Here is a 19,428-nt window from a genome sequence, read left to right as displayed (position 1 = left end):
GACACATTAACAATTTTATGAGGAGAAAGTCTAATCTTTGAAACTAAAAGTCCACACAGAAAGCCAACTGAGCATCCTCCTGATACAAAGTTTTGTGCGATGTGAGAAGACCCTTTAGTGAAGGTGGGAATATGGCTTTGTAAAGAAGACAGCTCAATTTTTTTTTAAAAAAAGGCTACTGTGCATTATCTCACCGCAAGGGGACAATAAAGCAGACAAGTGTTAACTAACGTGGGATGGTGAGAGCTAGCAAATAAGTAAGGCAATGACTGCAGAGAAAGGAATGGAGTGAAAATGTAGGAACTAAGAAAAACCGTGGGTACCGTGCTCCCGAAAACGTGAGAAAGGTATAGCAATAAAGCCTAGAGTGGAAATAATTCACAAGCCAACAGTAAAAATAAAGCAAACGCATGTATGTTAATTAACTGTCCAGGGAGCAGCAAAGCAAAAGCAGTTGGCTATTTCATATCTTATAGTTAATGCCAGGCCCGGACTGGCCATCGGGCACACCGGGCAAATGCCCGGTGGGCCGCGGTGGGCAGGGGCCGAGGCCGGCAGGGGAGGTCCCAGGACTTCCCCCGCCGGTCTATGCAGGGCCGGCACTACCCGAGCGCCGGCCCCGCTGTTTGCCACGATGGGCCGGTGGGGAGATCAAAGATCTCCCTCACCGGCCCATTTAAATAGACCTGAGGCACATGCGGCTGGGGAGGGAGGGAGAGGACCCGGCGGAGCTCTATCTTGCAGCTCCGCCGGGTTCCTCTCGCGAGATCCGGTCGTTGCCATGGCGACCGGATCTCGCGAGAGTGAACTCTAGCCCACAGGCTAGAGTTCACTCACCCACTGGACCACCAGGGAAGGTGTCACCGTGCCGGTCCCCCCTCCCACTCACCACCGTGCCGGCCCCCCCCCTCCCACTCACCACCGCGCCGGACCCCCCCTCCCCTCCCAGGCTAAAGGTAAGAAGGGAGAGGGGGGGATATAATGCATGCTTCTTAGATTTTTTTTTTTCTCTTTTAACATTCACCCTCAGCACCCTCACACACATCACACTCAGCACCCCCACACACATCACACTCAGCACCCCCACACACATCACACTCAGCACCCCCACACACATCACACTCAGCACCCTCACACACATCACACTCAGCACCCCCACACACATCACACTCAGCACCCCCACACACATCACACTCAGCACACATCACACTCAGCACCCTCACACTCAGCACACATCACACTCAGCACCCTCACACACATCACACTCAGCACCCTCACACACATCACACTCAGCATCCTAACACACATCACACTCAGCACCCTCACACACATCACACTCAGCACCCTCACACACATCACTCTCACACACATCACTCGCAGCACTATCACACTCAGTACTCTCACACACAGCACTCTCACACACCACACTCAGCACCCTCACACACATGACACTCGGCACCCTCACACACATCACTCTCAGCACCCTCACACACATCACACTCAGCACCCTCACACACATCACACTCAGCACCCTCACACACATCACACTCGGCACCCTCACACACATCACTCTCAGCACTCTCATCCACATCACACTCAGCACCCTCACACACATCACTCGCAGCACTATCGCACTCAGTACTCTCACACACAGCACTCTTACACACATCACACTCAGCACCGTTACACACAAATCACACACGCCTCACACACAGCACACTCTCACACAGCACACTCTCACAGAGCACACTCTCACACAGCACCCACACACAGCACCCCCACAAATCACACAGCACCCTCACACACAAAACACACACACACACAGCACCCTTAAACACAACACCCTCACACACAGCACCCTTAAACACATCACACACAGCACCCCCACACACATACACGGCACCCTCACACACATACACGGCACCCTCGCACACATACACAGCATCATCACACACAGCACCCTCAAACACAGCATCCATCACAAACACATACTGCACCCTTCACGTACACACCACACCCCTCACAGACGCTCACTGCACCTCACACACATACACACAGAACCCCAACACACTGCACCAAACACACACACAATACTTTCAAACATATTTATATAATATATATATATATATATATATATATACACACACACTACAGCACCCCTTTCACACACTGAACCCCTCACACACATATTGCACCCCTAAACACATTACATTCCAGACACACACTAGATCCCTTACCCAACTCTGGATCATATACACACACTAGATCCCTATATACACTCTGATTCCGTTATATACACACACTCAATAGATCTCCTACACATTCTGGGTCCTACAAACACACACTAGATTCCTGTATACACACACACTACATTCCTAACATACACACTCTGGATCCCTTATACACACACTAGATTCCTTGTAAACAAACACATGCTACACCCCTAAACACACACTCTACAACCACTACATCACCTATATACACACACACACACACACACACTATAGCCTGTAGGCACACACTTAATACATCCCCTATACACACATTCTCTACAGCCCCTAGCCACATATGCATTACATTACACCACAAACACAACACGACTTAAACCGACCTTATTACACAATACCACACCACAATCAACTCACTCTACACACACACAATCCCACAAGCAGGCTCCAAACACATGCACAATGCTCTTTCCTGGCCCTTTTATCTCCTGGTATAGAGACACCAGAGACAAGTTGCAAGGAAACACAGTGCAAGCATGTTATTAAGTTTGCTTGCACTGTGCAGAACAAATACAGGTTTTTTTTTTTCTCGTGCTAGAGCTCTTTAGCAGAGCTCTGCCCTGGAAGATGATTGACCCAACGCTCACTTTGAGAGGGGGCGTGTTTGTCATTGGTGATGACGAAACACACCCTCTCTGCCCCGCCCCCTTCTTAGTGGGCCACTGTGCTAAAAAAATGCCCGGGCCTAATTTTTCTCCCAGTCCGGCCCTGGTTAATGCTGATTGGCAGCGTATGGTCCTTGTTAAAATGTTTGGTTGCATCACTGTTTTTTCTCCTACCTATGTTTATTGTTAACCCTTTTGGTGCTGTGAAATATAACAAAAGACTTAAGTATATGAGCCTCATATCCGTCATAAAATTACAAATTGGTGATATATGAACTATAACATAACATGCATAAATAGCAGGATTGAAGGAAAATTCCCATGCCAGTTTATATCAACACTTTTAATATAATCAACAAAAGCGGGGCAAAAGTGGTTGATCGTTCACCTGGCTGGGTCTGGGTAAACTTGTCTTAGCTTTGCGTCAGTCACCTCAATCCAACCACAGAAACAAGGTGATCAGCATTTTCTGAAAGGAATCAGAATTCATACTTTTTTGAAGGACCACCAGCAATGCTAGAACTTTGAAACAATGGAAACATAATTAAGTACAAAAGTACAGACAAGTCATTCTGATTATGTGCTTTAGTAAACAATTTAGGTATAAAAGAATGGAGACATCTATTTTGGACTGTTCATATAAAAAGCTGGCTAACCAAATTCCAGCTGGCCATTGGGCTAAGTGGGCAAAAAATTTGTGAGCTGCGATTGTCAAGGTCTGAGGGCTAGTTAGGGAGATCAGTGGATCTCACCAACCAGACCACTAGAAATATACAACCCAGTGGCCTCCAGTTATATACTAGACAACCATGGTTTCATTCTCTTCCCCCTGATGTTACTTATTTGCCGCTACATGTAGTAGTAGAGGCCTGTGCTTCTTACCGTACTTGTACCGTTCTCCGATTATTCAGTTCTGGTTCCCAATCAATGTTAAGTGTGATAGTGCCGAAGCACACTCCGGCAAACTGAATCTGAGTCCCATGCAGGAAGCAGCACAGGTCTCTACAGTTCCCAGACAGGAAGGCCACCAAACACAATTGCAGGTATATACCCTAGTGACCTCCACTAGACAAAAAACATTCATACAAAAATATAAATATATACACACACATATATACACAAACACTATAGCAGAGCTATAGTTTAAATTTGCTTAGAAAGCAACAGTGCCAATACCAATTCTCCTGTAGCACTGTCCATTTAAAATAATAATTGATGTCCTGGTGTTTCTTCTTAGTGTTGCAATCTCTTAGCTACTTCTCATAGCAGTTTATGTATTTTTTGTGTCCAAAAAGGTAGTTAAACACTACCTAGTCATGCATATGCTATCCCAGGTGATAACAGTGTGCATGGCTTTCATGGCTCATGTTCATCTAATATAGTTATAGCATTCCTGTTATTAGCAGATTTCCATTTATTTTGGTACATACATTATGCTCTAGCAGTGGCTGTTAAACTGACTAAACTGATGGGGTTTTTTTTGATGAGGAAGGAAAGTTTTGTTTTCATACTGGTACAGGGAGAGTTGCTATATTGGGCATAGTGTCTTCTTCATATACTGATGAATGGTGGTTGTGTTGGAGAGTGTATTTCCCCGTTATTTGCAGCCAAGTCTGTATTAGGGATGGAGTATTCACCCCATGTGAGTGGCTACATTGGGAATAGTGCCCTCTCCCCATATTGCTCGTATGAATGGCCTTATTGGAAGTGAATTTTTCCTAATAGGTGGTACTGTTGGTGGCTGTATTAAGGCTGTTTTTTTTCCCTCCCCATACTGCGGCTGTGTGTGTTGTAATACTAAGGGTTATCTTCTCCCCATACTGCTGGTGTAGGTGTAGGTGTATTAGGTATGGTGTGTTCTCCCCATACTGCTTCTTTGAAGATGGCCGTACTGCAAATTCTGTTTTCCCACTTTTCACTGCAGTTGTGTACAACACTTACCTGACATTGCTGGAGAGGATCTGTTCCATTTCTATATTTTGTTTATTTAAGTCTATGTTATGACTTGGGTCATATTAAGTTTATATTGTGGGCTGCATACTCTGTCACCGGCTCTGTCACCGTGTCTGGTGTTCCTGTTTTAGCTTCTGTGATGGCTACCATCCCTAATCTGCTCATCAGAGGCATTATGGATACAAGTAGTTTCGACAGGTTTGCTCTCTTTCCTGCACATTTTGTGACATTCAAGGTCAAGTAACATCACCGCATTATATTATGACACTGTTCCTCATGCTATGTGGTCATAGCAATGTATTTGTCAACTTGCATTAATGCTGCGGTTTCCTAAATTGAAAATAAGAATGTTTTTTTAAATGGAGGTCAAAGTCTGGCCAACCTACAGAAATAGTGGCCTTTGTTATCATATTTTTTGTCCTACTAAAGCAGACTCTTTAGTAGGAGACTGAGGGTCACAAGACAGAGGCCTTTTTTTAGCGTTTTGTTCTTTTCCCCGTCCTACCTGTGGTGACTGGGTGTAGCTACCAAATTGTATATGCTGCCATGCTCGGTCAGGAATGCATACTATCATTACCTATAGTAGCTGCCTGGGAAGGTTCAGAGGCTGAGAGCCCTCGTGGGCATTAACCCTGAGATTTGAGTACTGCCAGGCAGGAATTTTCAAGTGCCTGGTTCATGACATTACCTTTTTAGACTTTATACCTTGATAGACCTAGAAACAAAAAGGTTTAAGAAGACAATGTTCTGATCACGGAAGACAGAATTACAGATGACTACTTCAGGATCAATGCAGAAATATGGACCTATTCATTGTAATACCTTTAAGGAGTTGCTGGTAGTAGATCCCTAAACAAAAAAGTATTGAAAAGTTGAGACTGTACGTAATGAATGTATGTACATAGTGAATGTAAGAGCAAACTGCATGTAAATTATAAAGTAAAGAAAGTGTACAATTGAGATTGCGGATGCTCATTTTATTGTAGTTGGAATGGTTTGCTGACCAGAAAAAATAATGTTGCTTTATATTAAAAATTCCCTATACACACACTGGTACACATAGCATCATCTCTTCCTAGAAGCAGCCCAAATTTAAAAGCTCTCAAAAGGATTAAATACTGTATAAACAAGCAAAGACACCCCTTTCAAATATAGAATTTAAAAAAAAAAAAAAAAAATAGGGTTAAAAACTGCATGCATAATATATATTGTATGATTAGAAACCACACATAGGTGTGCACACACATACACATATTCCAGAACTTCTCACTATCCCTCATGAAAGTAGGGGATTAAGGGAGATACACACTTTGCTTATTGCTGTTAACGCGTTTCAGGAGCCTTTTATTGTACACTTCTACCCTCTGGAACTATGTTGGCTGCTTCCTGACTACAAGAAATTTATTCACAATAACACTGATTGACTCTGATCCTGAAGGAATGATATTACATGTACCTTAGCGTAGAGTAGTTAGGGTGGGTCAGCATATGGAATGTAATAGTGATGCCCCTGTATGGTGACATTTGGTTAACCATTGTATGGATATTTAAGTAGTAACGCCTCCCCCGGTGCCAGCGTTAATTGTGTCAGTGAAACGCTGCTCCCCTCTTTCCTCTGTGGATCTGAACTCAAAGCCACCGAGCCCTGCTCTGGTAGGTCATGTCCAACCAGTTTCATGTCCACCTTGCCGTTTGGATCAAAGTTCAATGCAGAAATGAATCTTTCATTCTGGTCCCAACTGCGCAGGAAAGCCAGAGCGCGGTCACCGTTGTGTAGAATGTGAAAGTCACCGTGGAGGAGCGCTCGTTCTTTTCCACGAAGCTCACTCAAGCGCTTGTATTTGCTCAACATGGAGTTTGCATCTTCTTCCTGTGCCTTTAAACAGAAAGCATGTTTGTTAACGATCTGTTAACAGTGCTATTTGTGTTACAACGGTCATTGGTTTTAAAACTACACAAAACATTGATCTGGTCTGTTGAATTAGCCCTTTAACTGCTGAGTCACTGAAATAGATAAAGGGAAGTGGTCTGGGTGCAATGACCCTGTGATGTAAAACAGGTTTACATTGCAGTTTTAAATCAATCTCTAGTTGCTATCTTCCTAACAGCCACAAGTAGCGCTTCCATTGCAGTGACAGAGTTAAACGATTGCAGAGAAGGCCATACCTCCCAGAGAATGTCGCTGGGCAACAGCACTGAGGGGGGGGTGAAGAAGCTTATAACGTTGGCAATATATTTATGGTTTCCCTCATTTGTTTTCCCCCCTTCTACCCAGTTCCCGAGGTCAGTGTCTAAGTTTATTCATACGGTCATTGTGTTGTACTCTCTCCAGTGATCACTGAATGGGCTGTAATGTAGAAAAGCAGCTAAAACAAAAACCTCTACAAAATGTTTATATTTAAAAAAATATAAATAAATAATCCTCCCCCTATATTGGATAGTGTAGTCCGGTCATTGTGTGGGGCACAGATGATCACCTTGGGCATGTTTTCTTTAGGAAATGACATTAGTGCTTGCCTTCCTATGTATTCAGCTGGGGCCTGTTGCTAAGTAGAACAAAGGTTGTATCCAAGAGCTGGTTGGAACTGGATTAACTGAAGCCTAAAACAATACAATCAGCTGAGTCAGGAAAGCATAAAGCTTCCCGGTGTCTGGAATGCCAACTACAGCAAGAATTAATCGGGCTGTTTGCAGAAAGCAAGTCTAGGAGTAAAGGGCACAGATTTCCCTCTAAGATATGTGCAGAATGCAGGTGCATAAAGGAAAGGTCACAGGCTGCAGGAAAGCATTGTGCAAAAAAAAAAAAAAAAAATTCCAACAAAAAACATAATTTTTTTTTTTTTTTAAATATTTGGAAACTGTCTCCCGGCTCAACGCATTTATAGAACAATTTCATTTGTAATAGGGAGTTTAGTTTAGAATTCAAGTAACACAACACGCATTTCAGATTTTTCTGGAACAGCAGAGCTATTCACCAAACCGGGAATTTTAAAGAATAAGCCATCCAACTTTGGGAGGCAATGGTAGATTGAAAGCACTGAACTAACCCACCCCCAAAGCTTTTAGCCTATTACTGTTGCCCAAATTTGGAGAGCTAATATGTCCTCATTAGCCAAACTGTAGCAGGTGTACATGGCTTTGGGTGCCAGGAAAGCACACATTTTTTTTCGAACTCCTCTAACAGTTTAAGATTACAGGTGTGGGCTGCATCCAAAGGCTCACTGCAACATCATCACTACAATGAATTCTATTAGTTATGATGCTGATAATTAAAATTTCCTCTGTGAAGATAATACTTTAAATAAGATGTGTGTGTACAAAAACAATTTCCTTTCAACCCTAGCGTTGAGAAATGTGACAGTGCAATGGATCCTTCCAGCTCACAATGGGGTGCAACTTTTAAGGCCTGGCTAGTAGTGTAGTAAATATTCTCTAAATTGTGTGATTTGGGGTGTTTGAGAGTACATCCTGCTGTGCAGGAGATTGAAGTGCTGACTCGTTACATACTGACAAGGAAAAGAGGAAGAAGAACTTAAGAGAAGACAAGGCTGCAAGGAAAATGTGTGAATGACTAAAGATAAAGGTCATAATTCTAATATAATTGCCAACTATGACACTTTAGGCAAATGGTCACATGATGGCTCATAATTTGATGAAACCTAGTGCAGTTCCCTTTTAGTCACCTGGGTATGATTTACAAAAGTAATGTTAAAAAGTGCTTATTGTGAGGCAATCCTAGTATTCATAATCATGGATTAAAAGTTTTTTTAAAAAGTCATGCATTAACCACAATGCTTGCCATCCAAATATTTTATGCGTTTTGGCCAAGTGTTCATGTCCTTTATTCTTACCTTGAATGAGATATTTGCATTAATATTGGATTCTCGCGGTAGGATCTTACTGGAAAAGCCATAGAACATAGAATCATCCCACTGCATAAAGGGTTTCTGAGAAGACGCCGGCTGCGTGACAAACAAAAATAAATGTTAAAAAAAAATTCAAACACTGCACCCATTGAATTATAGCATTACATGCTACTTAGAATTGTTGGTTCCAGCCTCTATGAATAAAAAGAACATACCTGTTCAGACAGATCCCTGAGTCCTATTTCATCCCCATACTGAGTGATTGGTGTGCCTTTAAGTGTGAACAGCAGGAACTGGTAAACATGCAGCAGATTTTCTTCAACCAAAGATGCCAAGTGTCCAACCTGTGGTCCCCCAATCTGTGCACACAAAAAACAAACCTTTAAGATCCTGAAGTGTGGTAGATGGTATGCATTATGTAACACCGCTGAATCTTTTTTTTAGCTACGAATTGAATTCCTGAGGAACACAAACATAGCCGTGCAATACAGGTGGAAAGCCTTTTGACGTTTTTGGGTGGCATGCTCTGCTAGAGACCCAATGCTATTGATTAATGGATTGCTGGCAGTCCACAACAGATACGAGTGCATGTTAATTCTCACATGATCAATAATCTACATCTGATTCTTACCGCCCAGCTATTCCACTGATCACCAACTTCTTCTAGGTATTGTGTGATACGATTGCCCAAGGAGTTTTTGCCGTGGTTACTTGAGTTAGCAGCAACCAAAAAGCGAGAAGACAGCAGACCCACATCGGTCTTGTTGAGAAGGGTCAGCACGTTTTCAAAGTAAGCTTCATCTGTGGAAGCCAAGAGGACTCTACAGAGAGCAGAAAGAGGGATATATAAAAAGGATATGTCTCTTCAGTCAGGCAGGTTTCATAAAATTGTGAAAGTCACTTGAGTTACCAGAGCACCAGAAATGTAAAGATTGACAAAAAGCATAAAGAGAAGAAAAAACAAACAGCTAAAATAAATGCACCCTTTAACCCCTTAAGGACCAGACTTCTGGAATAAAAGGGAATCATGACATGTCACACATGTCACGTGTCCTTAAGAGGTTAATGAAGTCTTGGAATTTACCTGGCTTTATCTCCGGTGCTGTAATTAGCGGTAATGTTTTTCAATTCTTCAAGGAATTCGGGATACTACAAAGAAAGTAGAAAAGGATGAAAAGTCAATACTGAGAAATCTCGCTAAGAAGAATCGTCACTAGACTGATCATCCACATATCACTCACTTTATGAATGTCCTCCATTCCACTGAAATATATCCCTCCAGCTCCTTTTTCAAGCCAATAGTTCATTGCTTGCTACAAAAGAAACAGCTTTATTTATTTAACTGATTTATTTGGGTTTGTTTGTTTATTGAGGCAAGATGGGTTATATAACTTATAAGCAGTGAATCGTTGCCATACAATTATTCACAAATAATACAGTTCTATGTAAGTTAGATTAAAGTATACATTTAATATATTCTAAAAACCACCATTTACCTTGAATTTGTCCTGGATATCATTGATTTCGTCAGGCTGGTTAAACCATACATTACCACCCAGGTAATTAGGAGTAAGGTCCAAAATGATTTGAATACCTAAAAGAACGGGAAGTTCAGCACATTACTCTGTTACATCATCGCTATCCCCAACAAATGGACTATGCCATCATAACATTTAAAGTGACATGGAAGGCCTTACATATTTTTACACCTTAGGACTGCATAGAGCTACTGATGTTAAACAAGCAGGCTCCAGGAAGCAAAATGATCTCTACAAACCACACTGCTATTACAGTGTGACTTCAGTCACTAAGGAGTTAAAGCAAGCAGACATCATACTACAATTCTCAACTACATCAGTCACCCTCTTATGGTTTGAGAATGACTGAGGCTTGAGTACAACGGTGTTAATTTTGTCGACTAAAACATATCAGATGACTAAAACGACTTTTTAGTCAAAAGACTTACTAAAACTGAATTGAAATTTGGTGCCAAAATTACCACTGCACAGAGGGGCTGGGGAAGGGGCAAAAGAGACAGATAGAGGCTTTAACTAAACCCATTAGATTTTAGTTATGTTGACTAAAATCTACTGGAGATTTAGTCAACTAAAACTATTAAAGGGACACTAGTCACCAAAACAACTTTAGCTTAATGAAGCAGTTTTGGTGTATAGAACATGCCCCTGCAGTCTCACTGCTCAATTCTCTGCCATTTAGGAGTTAAATCACTTTGTTTATGAACCCTAGTCACACCTCCCTGCATGTGACTTGCACAGCCTTCCATAAACACTTCCTGTAAAGAGTCATCTAAAGTTATCATTCTTTTATTGCAAGTTCTGTTTAATTTAGTTTCTTACCCCTGCTATGTTAATAGCATGCTAGACCCTGCAAGAGCCTCCTGTATGTGATTAAAATTCAATTTACAGAGAAAGATACAATTGTTTAAAGGTAAATTACATCTGATTGAAAGCGAAAACTTTTTTTTCCCATGCAGGCTGTGTCAGTCACAGCCAGGGGAGGTGTGACAAGGGCTATATAAACAGAAAAAGTGATTTAACTCCTAAATGGCAGTGAATTAAGCAGTGACACCTGAGAGGCATGATATACACACACAACAACTGCTTCATTAAGCTAAAGTTGTTAAGGTGACTATAGTGTTCCTTTAAGGTGACTAAAAAAAACAAAAACAAACAACTAAAACGGCTTGTTAGTCAAAAGACTATGACTAAAACTAAACTGACAGTGGCGTACACACCACTATGAACAGTGACAGACTTAAAGGAAAACTATAGTGTTAGGAATACACTTGGTACCTATAGTGTCCCTTTGACTAAAGAAAGAGTACTCACTTTTCTTGTGGGCAGCTACAAATAGTTGACTGAGGTCTTCTTCAGTCCCGAATTTTGGGTCAATATTTGTGAGTTCAGTACTTATAAAGTCGTCTTCTCGAGTGACATGCAGCGGTCCAATTAGTACACCTTTTACTTTCAAGGAGCTGAGAGAATCCAAACGATTATGTATTCCTGGTGTGAAAAAAAGTGGATATGAGAGCCTATAATGCAGAGGATTTACTAAGCACATACAATTCTGTCTCAAAGTTAGCTCCTTACTTACAACAAGACCTGGATTTATTCAATACACTGAACTGTGGAGATCTAAAAACCAAATTTGGAATGTATGCCAGAATGAGCAATCTGACAACACTTAGATAATATGTTCAAGCTCAGCTATTTTGGCCACAATTTTTAAAATACAGCTTTCAGTTCATTGTTCATTAAAACACCACACTTTACTATTAGGCAATGGCTTCTTGACTTTTTTCCCCCCAGAGTGATATTAGGTATATATACCAACCTTTCTTATTAAATACTACAAATTTGGAAATAGTGTTGAACGGCCCAACAGGATGATTTGGATACTTGAAAATTGTTAAGAAAAATATGGATGCAGTGATTAAATCGTTTTTTACCCCTTTCTTTCTTTCTGTGGTGGTATGTACCCTTTTGTTTGTACGTAGAAGCCTCACTCCATCCCTCTGGAACTATAACTTTACGTAATAATTTTAACAATCTGCTTGGACAGTGAAAAGATACATTTTGAAAAAAAAAAAAAAAACTACCCTAAATCCTTAAGTATTCATAATTTCAGAGACCAATAGTGGCATATTTTGCCCTGCAGACTGTAGTTGTAAGAACCATTCCTTAAGGTTCCAACAGCACATACAATATATACATTTACCCTCTTGTACAAAACAGAATTCTAATGAGTAATTACAGAAGATTCAATCATGACGTATAAAAAAGGTTTTGAATGGCTGGGAGGCAGCTGGTGTAATCGTTTTGTGTAGGCAGGCTAGATCAGGCACTGGTTCCTGTGTCTGATGCAATTCAGTCATGCTGTGTCACACACACACACATCAGCACACATTCCCGGCATAGTAAAGTCACAATGTAACAGGGAACTACCACACACATTACTGCAAACTCCAGAAATGTGTTTCACAGCAGGTGTCTATGGGCTCGGTGGTAATAAGCCAAGAACCCTCCATACAAGCACACTGATGTTCCGTGGCCACTTACCTTGAATATCACCGACCCCATCGTCGTTAGAGTCCTGGAAGGTCTCGGGGCTCCCGATCTGGTAGATGGGGCCCTTGTTCCACCATTGCATCACAGGAAGGGGTCGGCAGCGGGGTGCTTGGACAATGATGACCACAGCTCCGGCTAGCATACCAGCCCAGCCCAGCCAGAAGAGGACGAGCAGAGCCCATCGGACTCTCACCCACCCAGGGGTGCCAGCCACCTTCAGCAGCTCCTCCTTGGACAGGCCGGTGAATTTCTGAGTACTGACTCCCTCGTCATCTTCATCCTCCAGTTTCACCTTGACCACCCCATTTTTCTCTCCCCCTCCACCAACCGGGGGGTCACCTGCCTCTGCGGCCATTGGGACCTTCTCCGGGTCCAGCTCGTTCAGCTCCACGTCCTTCATATCTAGAGCAGTGTCTTGTGTCATGGCTACAAACAAAGAGAGAACACAAAATATCTGATGTTAGCTCAATAAGGCCATGCGTCTCAGATAGATCTACCTCCATATCTGTATATATTTAATGTCATGTAGAGCTGTGTGATAACATGAGGCTATACCTCCCATCACACCACATGTAACCAGGCCAAGGGCGATAGTGCCATGTTAATAGGACAGCACTGCCATTAGCTATGTATCATTGTATGCTCACCGTATCAGAGTCTGCCAACCTCAGTCAGCTGTCCGTAAGTGCTTAGCCTGCTTTCAATGTCAGCCACCCTCTTTATAGACACAGCTGGCCGCTCCCCTTCCCACAAACACCGCCCCGCTCTCTCTTCTCTATGTATGTCAGACCTGCAGGAGAAAAACAAGCAACAAAGACTGGAGATCAGAAGCAATGATACTGTGTGTTTTTTGTATATTAATTGCAGAGCTAGGAAAGCTTTAAAATGTTTGTGTAAAACATCCATGTTACTGATTTTTTGCTAATGAGAATTCTGTGTAAAATTGGCGCCTGAGAGATGAACACACACAAACAAATGTATAGTTTACAAAACCTGCAATCACTTATTTGAATTGGCAGAACCATGAATAAATGTTTTTTTATTTTATTTATTTTTTATTAATTTTGATAGGACTGGGGTCAAACTATCAGGTCCTATTATTATTATTTATTATTTTATTATTTATATAGCGCCATCAGACTCTGTAGCGCTGTACAATGGGACTATGTTACTAGCCAGCCATAAAATTTACTTGCCACCATCTAAATGTATATACACAGCATTTTTGGGTTTTATTCGAATCTTGTCCATATTAAGCACGCTGTCAGTTAATTTGTCTCCATATCTTATTTCCAAGGTTAACCTATCAAGTATCCTACGGTCACTAACCACATCCCTCCCCCAATTTTATCAGCAGCCCTCTCTTTCCTTAAAAATGGCCACTCTGATTCCATAACTTCTTCTAAATGAAATTATGGGGCCTGGATTCCCCAGGTGCCATCTTACCGTACAGTGTTAAACAGTTTTCAGACGTTTAACCATTTTCTCTCCTCGGCTAATGCGGAAGCAATGGCTTGGGCAAATTGAGAATGTAGTACTAATATATGTCTAACAAACCATTGGACGTTCTACTGAAAATGTCTTAAAATTTTGTTTTTTTACATTTGTAATTTTGAATGATTTAAAGTGTAACAATGGAACTGTAATTTAACCCCACAGATACCTACAGAAGCATTGTCTAGCGCTTTAGGCATAACGTACGAGATAACACATCTCTACAATTAAGACACTACATGCACGGCTGTTTTATATAGACATATGAACGCCAGACAGATTTTTTATAGTTGGATTAGTCTCAGGCTAATGAATACCAGTAAAACCCTTGTAAAACATGGAAAATAATTCTACATATATGAAGGGGAAAAATGCAAATTATACTCACAAAACCTGTTTGAACCTATTTTCCCTTCAACTTCTAATGCCCAACAGTAACAGCATTAGGGGACCTACTATTAAGTGGCGGTGTCACATTCCATGCATTGATATCAGCTTTCCGTGTGGAGCAAGTGGTGGTTAACATTGAAAAACAGGTCTCTTGTAGGGTGGAGCAGTGCATTCACTTACCACATAATAACGAAGTAACTTGCAAAACAATTTTGGCCAAAATATCTGACATGTAAGAAATGTCCAGCTTTACCAAGCTGGGGAATATTTTTCATTTTTGCATAATTTCCATTAAGCACGACTTCATCTTTTGCGTATAACCCCATAAACAAGTACGATAATATAAAAAGTCATGTGAAGTGAGAGAGATACGAGAGAAGTCTTTGGTAAAGGAAAATCCCTGTAAATTTCTGGACTCGTCAGAACTAAATAAATTTGCCATACAGGTTGTAAGCTTTTTATGGAGTCAAAATGGCTCTTGGTGTTAGTTGTTAAAAGTTTTTGTAGCCTCTTTTCAACAGGTTTGTGTGCAGTTTGACTGAAGGAATGTTCCATAAAGTGTACCCAACTCTTTTAATTTTGTGTTTACTAGTTTTAGGAATTTATAATGGGTAGTGTTTACCCTTCTTTAATGGAGGACTCATGTGGTTTATATTTGTTTGTTATCTTTAGCAAGCAAGAGTGATAAGATAATTTGTTTTCAGTTGTGTAGGTTAAAAGGCCAATCTAATTACCATAATCACTACTGCCAATTGTATTGTGTTTTTTTGTTTTTTTTCAATTAACATCAATTTAGACCCTTAAAAAATTAAGAACAACTGTATTAAAATCATTATCAATGTTACTAGAACCCCGATGGAATTATTTTCTGATAAAAACTTTGTGGTTGTTTATCTCTTATATTAAATTCTATTTTTAGATTAGGGTTAGTGTAGGTTTTAACAGAATGGAGGGGTTAATAATTATTTAATTTTAATAAAATGTTAAAGAAGTCTGGGGGCGTGGTTTGCGCCCGAGCGAGCTGGACGCGTCCTGGTAGAGCTCTGCTGCGACCGCGGTGCCAACAGCCTACATTAGCGGAGACGACTTACTAAAATTACTAATTCTGGTGGGGGACGCACGATGGATAAAAGGGCCCAGAGAAAACAGACGAAGAGAGCGACGGAGACGGGTGTAACTGTATCCGATATGTTTGCAGCCTCTCGCGCTGTGCGATCGAGCACACAAGATGGCGGACGAGAAGGCCAGGGTACGCCCCGTTCACCCTCGAGCCCAGCGAGCGGCGTGGCCATGGGTTCTTCGGATTCCGATACCAGCCAGATCCTGGCTAAATTGGTGGAAGTCCATAACTACCTGGCCACGGAGATTGTCTGCAACACGGCCGAAGTAAAGGCTGAAATTCAGGCTTTGGGGGTAAGGACGGCGGCGCTCGAGCAGCGGGTGGAGTCCACGGTCGTGGCCCACAACGCAGCCGCCGCCCAAATCAGCCACCTAACTTCTCAACTGTTTATCGCAGAGTCGGCTATTGACGATCTTGGGAACAGATCGCGGCGCAATAATGTTCGCCTCCGTGGATTACCGGAGCAGGAGAGGGAAGGGTCTCTGAGTGAAGTAGTTTTGGGGATTTTCAAACCAATACTCCCCGACATCCCGGATCACTTGTGGCACATCGAACGGGCGCATAGAGCGCTCCGAGCTAAAAGGGCGGATGACCGGCGTCCCAGGGATGTCATCATTAAATTTCTATCTTACCAGACGAAGGAGGCCCTGATGAAGTTTGGCAGAGACCGCCCGATTGTCCACAAGGGGGCAGGGGCGTATTGGCCGCGAGGCAAACAAGGCATTTGCCTTGGGCGGCATTTTCCAGGGGGCGGCAAAAAAATCCGCCCCCAAATGCCCAAGGCAAATGTCTTGTTAGCTTCGCGGCTAACAAGACATGCTGGGCGGTCGGGCGGCGTTGGCGGGCGGCTGGCGAGGGAGCACTTCCCCTGAGCTGTCTGCTCAGCTCCCTCGCGCGCCGCACAGTGAGGCTGGGAGCCGGAATATGACGTCATATTCCGGCTCCCAGCCTCACTGTGCGGCGCGCCAGGGAGCTGAGCAGACAGCTCAGGGGAAGTGCTCCCTCGCCAGCCGCCCGCCAGCGCCGCCCGACCGCCCAGCAGCCACTGGATCACCAGGGAGAAAGATGACCAGCATTCCCAAAGGTAAGGAGGCTGGGGGGGGGGGGTTAAAGTAAAAAAGTGTTAATGTGAGTGAGTGTGAGTGTGTGTGTCTGTTAGTGAGTGTGAGTGAGTGTGTGTGTGTCTGTTAGTGAGTGTGAGTGTGTGTGTGTCTGTTAGTGTGAGTGTGTATGTGTCTGTTAGTGAGTGTGAGTGTGAGTGTGTGTGTGTCTGTTAGTGAGTGTGTGTGTGTCTGTTAGTGAGTGTGTGTGTGTCTGTTAGTAAGTGTGAGTGTGTGTGTCTGTTAGTTAGTGTGAGTGTGTGTCTGTTAGTGTGAGTGTGTGTGTCTGTTAGTGAGTGTGAGTGTGTGTCTGTTAGTGAGTGTGAGTGTGTGTGTGTCTGTTAGTGTGTGTCAGTGTGTGTCTGTTAGTGTGTGTGTCTGTTAGTGTGTTTGCCTGTGAGTGTGTGTGTGTCTGCGTGTGTGTGTGTGTGTGCATGTGTGTCTGACTGTGTGTGTCTGTTAGTGTGTGTGTTTGCATGTGAGGCGTCGGCGGAGGATCTTGCTGCTCTCCCCCGCGAGTGGGATGCGGCGGATGATTGAGGGGAGCGTTTTTTCCCGTCGCTGTTTCAAGTCGGATGGCTGCTGTCCCGGTTGGTAAGGCCTCGCGGGTGGGATAAAGTTTCTTGGGAGGGTGATGCCGGAGCCCCGCATTCTGTGTTCTTTCATTTTTCATTTTTTATGGGGCCCAGGCTGTCGGGATCTTCCGTGAGGCTTACGTGGGTCTGCGGGTTACCCTTATCGCGGGTGGGTTCACTTTTTCTGGGGAGGGTTAGGGCTGCTCATTGTCCCCTGTCCTTGCCTTGGTACCCGCACTAGTATTTTGGCATGGCCCCTCTGACTGTTGATTTGCTATGTTCCATCGCCTAACTTTCTCGTTTTTTATTAGGTCTCTGGGGGCTGGGGACTAATGTACATTTTGTTTCTGTATTTGCTGGGGTGCGGGATTTGGAGGGGCGGCGGGCGGCGGGCGGCGGGCGGCGGGCGGCGGGCGGCGGGCGGCGGGCTTTTTTTTTTTTTTTTTTTTTAAATTCTTTATTTTTCTTGTGCATAGTTTAACAACGAGCGTGTAGAGCCACAACAGCGTCTACAAGCCTTTCCATAGCATTACAAAGCGTGGCAGGTTAGACGGCACATTTGTTTTTTGTTTTTACTACATGAAAATATCATACGATTAGACATCATGTTTGTAGTATAACTTGCTAGGCTAAACATGCATATAACAGAACTAACTGCTCTTTAGGTGATGCGTGTGTGTGTCTTGGTTGTAGTGTTGTGGTGGAATCTCGGTAAAAATAAATTTAGTAGGCCGAGATTACCACGTGGCATGTGTACGTGCATATGCTGACGTATCGATCAGTTGGTTGCACGAGGCAAGATACGATCAGTAGTGTACGGAGCATGTGCAAGAATACAGGATATAGTATTCCCCTCCTCCATTGTGCTGGACAGGCCATGCGGTCAAGCAGGAAGTTAATTCTTATTTGTATTGATTGGTCAAGAGAATGTGCGGGTGGAGCTTAATATGGGAGGAGTTATGTGCCTATATAAGGAGCCTGCACTATTGTCCGGGGCTCAGAACTTGCTGTATTTTGGTGACATTAGTCCCTCTGAGTCCCGATCGGTGATCCAATAAAGAATCTCTTCCTTCCTGAAGAAACCTGTGTCCATCTCTCTGTGCTTGGCTTCCGTCAGTTTCTCCGGTATCATTTGGTGCATTGTCCGGGAAGCTCATCGTTCAACGGTAGCTGAGAGGCAGAGGCGTGAGACGGTCTATCTTTGCCCACGTTCTCTACGGCTGCACCCCTGAACTTCTGCGTGGACTTCCCTTCGTCTCGGCGCCACTGGTCTGTTGTCCAGGAGATCATCGGCCTCTATGTAAGAAGTGCTGGGGTGTCCCCGTCGATGAGTGTGAACTCAGGTTCAGGAACGAGGAGGTAAGACAACTGCTGTTTTAGACGGCAGACCCACTAGGGGTATACCGATTGTGCCCAAAAGGGGTTTAAATCTGTGTATGGAATCTGCCCCCTCTGTCGGAGGGAAGGAGCGAAGGCGCACCGCTCAATCGAACGCTCTTTAGTAAGACCGTTTGATTTGGTTTGGAGTCAGGCGGGGTTCTGTGTAAATAGCCCTAGCCGGACACCGGTGTCTTGTCTAGACTAGCGTTCTAGGGTGTATATTTTGTTCACTAGGTCGGAGGGACCGGGAGACTAAGCGGCGTCTGTGTAAATTCGGTTCGCTAGATCTCAACCTATCTTGGCTAAGTGGGAAGGCGTGTAAATTTGGAACCCACTAGATTTTTGATAGAGTAAATAGACTAAGAGGGTTCTGTTGTAAATTCCGCCCTCTAGTTCGCTATATGTGGTGCTTGGGCAGTGTGGCTAACCAAAACGGATGTAGATAGTTTTAGGTAGTCCATTCAAGGTACTGGCCAATAGTTTAGTTGGGATTGTATATGTGTTAAAGATTGTTAGTAAAGTGTATATCTTGTTAGATAGCGCGAGCTCAGCCGTCGAGAGTGTTAATA

General features: G+C 43.2%; 1 protein-coding gene across 1 annotated transcript; it reads right to left on the bottom strand.

Moving 5' to 3' along the window:
* Positions 1 to 5,802: 5,802 nt before the first annotated feature.
* Positions 5,803 to 13,553, bottom strand: SLC3A2 (solute carrier family 3 member 2). Its single transcript, XM_063438880.1, has 10 exons — positions 13,448 to 13,553; positions 12,792 to 13,226; positions 11,562 to 11,735; positions 10,209 to 10,306; positions 9,954 to 10,025; positions 9,797 to 9,861; positions 9,344 to 9,533; positions 8,928 to 9,071; positions 8,698 to 8,808; positions 5,803 to 6,722 (listed from the first exon to the last, which is right to left on the bottom strand). Exons 2-10 carry the CDS (start codon positions 13,222 to 13,224, stop codon positions 6,375 to 6,377), a joined length of 1,635 nt encoding a protein of 544 aa, XP_063294950.1. The 5' UTR covers positions 13,225 to 13,226; positions 13,448 to 13,553; the 3' UTR covers positions 5,803 to 6,374.
* Positions 13,554 to 19,428: the final 5,875 nt, after the last annotated feature.

The sequence above is a fragment of the Pelobates fuscus genome, chromosome 12 (assembly GCF_036172605.1).
Source record: "Pelobates fuscus isolate aPelFus1 chromosome 12, aPelFus1.pri, whole genome shotgun sequence".
NCBI lineage: Eukaryota > Metazoa > Chordata > Amphibia > Anura > Pelobatidae > Pelobates > Pelobates fuscus.
This window is presented reverse-complemented; position numbering and strand designations above follow the sequence as displayed.